General features: G+C 40.1%; 1 protein-coding gene across 1 annotated transcript; it reads left to right on the top strand.

The window, feature by feature from the left end:
* Nucleotides 1–709: 709 nt before the first annotated feature.
* LOC134088179 (hemagglutinin/amebocyte aggregation factor-like) lies at nucleotides 710–3,589 on the top strand. The gene is made up of 6 exons (XM_062542097.1): nucleotides 710–1,629; nucleotides 1,923–2,021; nucleotides 2,233–2,338; nucleotides 2,427–2,624; nucleotides 2,741–2,896; nucleotides 3,150–3,589. Exons 1-6 carry the CDS (start codon nucleotides 1,581–1,583, stop codon nucleotides 3,199–3,201), a joined length of 660 nt encoding a protein of 219 aa, XP_062398081.1. The 5' UTR covers nucleotides 710–1,580; the 3' UTR covers nucleotides 3,202–3,589.
* The last annotated feature ends 343 nt before the right edge of the window (nucleotides 3,590–3,932 follow it).

Below are 3,932 nucleotides of genomic sequence, written 5' to 3'. Positions count from 1 at the left end.
AATATGCTCAATTTAGAATAACTCATTTAGTGAGCAGGTCATGTTCTTTGAGCCCATCCTTCCACTTGATCCATATCCACAGGCTCCTTCTTTCGGCCATTTCAGAGACTGATCTAATTGTCTGTCACAGAGCCTGTCCATGGATGCCAAGGTCTTTCAGCAGCCTGATGGTGGAAGATGCCACAAAACCTCTGCATCCCACTTCAACCAGATAGACTTTCGCTTTCGATCCTTGTTATTGAGCGTCTGTTCATCTTCCGTTGAATTCTCTCATGGGAATGTGAGCTCTGTGATGTAAACATCACTTCGGTGAAGGGGACCAGAGTACCAAGTCTGGCCAAAGGGTGGTGGCTGCAATCTCAGATGGAAAGATTAGTTGTAGGCCAATACCGACTAGCATCTTCCAGTCGTAGGCCAAGGCTAGCTGTCCAGCTTTTGGTTTGGTAGGGGGATGGTTGAGCTTTTTCTGTTCAAGGAGAGTAGCTGTGTGCACATCCCACCTTGCAGGTGCAGGACAAATGTAGAGTAATTATGGAAGAAAAAGTAATGTCCGCAACACTGATAATTGCTCCCGGTTTAATGAAAAAAGTGCAACGTTTCGACCCTACTGGGTCTTCATCAGGCAAAATCAGGCCTGATGAAGACCCAGTAGGGTCGAAAGGTTGCACTTTTTTCATTAAACCGGGAGCAATTATCAGTGTTGCGGACATTACTTTTTCTTCCATGAGCTTTTTCTGTCCCTCTCCGGTGAAGGTTGGGGCCATTAATTGGTGCCTCCAGGACTAGCGGCCTTGTGTGAGGCTAGTCTTACAATGGGTGGAGATGTGTTTGAGAGTAGCTGGGGTTGGGCAGAGGGCACAGGTTGGGTAACCTGTTCAGCCCAGTTGATTGGCCAAAATGGTTGTCTGTCAAGTGCCCCGCCTTCTAGCTCCACAGATACAGATTGGCTCTGGCTATGGGTACGAATCAGTTTTGCACCAAATATAAAATTGGGAAAACGGTATAAAATTGGGAGCTAAAAAAAAACAACAGGTTTTGAGACTCCTATCGACAGATTAAAGCAGTTGTAGCTATTGACTTGTGGGCATGTGAGAAAATAGTCAGAGACCCAGTATATTAAGTAAATGCATTAGGAAGAAAATATTCTTATGGAAATCTTGTTGCATTAATTCACATAAAAACGTACACATTTGTCCCAACATTTCCATTTTTTAACTGTGATTCTAGATCACTTCTTCCAACACAAATATTTGATTAACACATAGTAGCTATCCATGTCATACCTTTACAGAACATCTGGCACTTATGTAACTCAGGTTGTATTGTAGGCCTACATCTAGGGCTACTGAATATCCCAGTTTTTTCCCTATGCAGACAAACAATCATTTGGCGACTCCTCCCATATTTCTGGCAACACGCCACTGCTGTAACAGAATCATTTTTGTTGGGGGGTGGGGCAGATTGTCCTTTTTCTCAGATGGGTATAAAGAGCATCAGTTGACTTGGGCGACAACAATCTGTCGAGGTATCACCCGTCAATTCACCTCCAGCATGGTAAGGGTGTCTGTACCTGCATCATCATGAAGATCCTCATTGTCTATTCCTGTGTGCTGCTTATGGGCATGGCAGGTAATCACTCTTTGCAAAATGTTGCTTTGGATCTCTATCACAGGAATATTTAATTGTCAGCACTAATACACACTGTATAGATATGTGAATGTTTTTAAACAATTCTGGGTTTTAATGTAATTCTTTATAACATGCCAATTTCATCACATTTAATATATCTTCTTAATTTCATGAGAGATTATGTTAGCATCTTATTTAATTAGAATTATTTGAGTCTCTCTGTCTGCTTCACCTGTGATATTTGTTATTTGAGTAGTTCTAGTGCTGATGTATCTGTCTTGTATGTCCTTCAGTAACCACCTCTGCCAAGACACTGGCCTCCAGCCCAGATGAAAAGGTGGACATGGAGAAGAATCAGACTATTGATGAACTGGCCAGCGGACCTGAATATGGTTAGAAAATAATGTATTCAGTTGATAATTACACACTTCTATCATTTTTCATTTGATGGGAAATCCTCCCTTTTTTACAGCACATCCTATGCAATATAGCATGTTGTCATAACTGAGGCCCTAAATGAGGGAGCTGCATGTGCTTATCAAACAAAGCAGAGCATCAAATATGTAGAGCAGAAGAACTGAAATTACCTCTCTATCACTTCAGATGAATCCAATGGTGGGAACAAGAGAGCCAAAAGATATGTCAATAACTATTATGGTAAACTCGACTTCAACTGCCCAAGCCTTGACAGCATATCGGGGATTAGAAGGTATACTGTGCTCTATTGTACTTCAGTATTGCTTTAGCTTTCTGATTACCATTTCAGCGTTTAAATGCCCTTTCAATATCGTTTGCAGTTGCCACCATAACCGCCATGAAGACAGAAAATTTGGTTTCAACTGCAAAAAAACATTTCAGTACAACCCAATCTGCGAGACGAGACGAGACAAGACTTGGGTGAACAACTTTGGTCAACGGTTTACGTATACATGTCCCAATGACAGTGTCATAGCAGGCATTATCAGTGACCACAACAACCACCACCAGGACCGCCAGTAATGGGATTTGTTGTATTTTGGTAGCTCAAATGTTCTTGGGCACGAACACCCACATTTTCATATCTAAAACAATTTTGTTGTAGTAGATCTTTAACAATTCTATCTTTGTTTAGATTTGCTTTCAAATGCTGCCAGTCCCAATTCTACCAAAAATTAAATGGTTGCTACTGGACCGGGTATGTGAACCTCTTTGATCAGTACTTCGAGTGGCAGCCCAAGAGTGGCTACTACCTTGCTGGCGTGTCCTCCGAGCACAACAACCATTATGAGTAAAGAGCTTTCTTATTTCCTTTCCTTGGGTGCATTTCTCAGTTCTGTTAAGACTTTTAAAACCAATTGTTAATGTTGTTAATTACTGACTGAAGCTTAAATGTGCGTATTTTATGTAATTGAAAGATTTGCAAACGTCACAATGGTTGATAGTTCATTACTCCACTGTACTGGAGTATTATCTGCATAGAGTTAATTGATAAAAACTGAGTAAAAGAAGGTAAAATTGCTTTGTTTTCTTCTTCTTCATAGGGATCGTCGCTTCAAATTCTATGCTTGCTCCATGACTTTACACATTACCTGAGGAAGTTGATGGCATTCCCAGTTCCACTCTTTCACATATTAGAATGTTCTTATTGATATATGCATGGATTCTTTTCAAATTAGATTATTTATATTGCTAGTTACTATGGGAGATTCAGTGCTTGACTAAACTGAAAATCTAAACAAAACTACAAGTCTGTACATTCATTCACCTCTCACAGAGTTGCACATCATTTCAGTAGGCCTACAATGGTTTTACTAGGGTTTGAACAAAATCGATCACTATATTTTATAATCTCGCATAATTTTTTGGAATCGGAAACTGTTTTTTTTTTTTTTTTTTTTAAAGAGACAGACAACAACCAAACAAATGCATATTCAATAATCACTGACCTTGTTTCAAAATTTGTTCGTGTTTATAGATTAGACAAGCATGACATAGTGTAAGACTAGAGTAAGGTCTGCATAGGCCTACTATCTGTATAACTTGTATCTGGGTGTTTGTATTAAATAAACTGGTTTAAGCATAACATGTCATTATTCCCTCTTCTATCTCTTTTGGACATTTCAGATTTATTTCTGTCAAGACTTAAGTCACTGTTGATGGGCATGTGCATGAGCAACACACATGCCCACCAAATTTGGTTAATTTTCATCAATGTATGTGTCAACCACAACAGACAACAGGCTAGGTGGCGCTATAGAGTCCCTGAGCCACACCCTAGGCCAGAGCTCTGTCTCTGACTAGCAGCAGCAATAACACACAAGCCT

Source organism: Sardina pilchardus, chromosome 7 (genome assembly GCF_963854185.1).
Source record: "Sardina pilchardus chromosome 7, fSarPil1.1, whole genome shotgun sequence".
NCBI lineage: Eukaryota > Metazoa > Chordata > Actinopteri > Clupeiformes > Clupeidae > Sardina > Sardina pilchardus.
The sequence above is the reverse complement of the archived record's forward strand: the minus strand, read 5'-3'. Positions and strand labels throughout refer to the sequence as shown.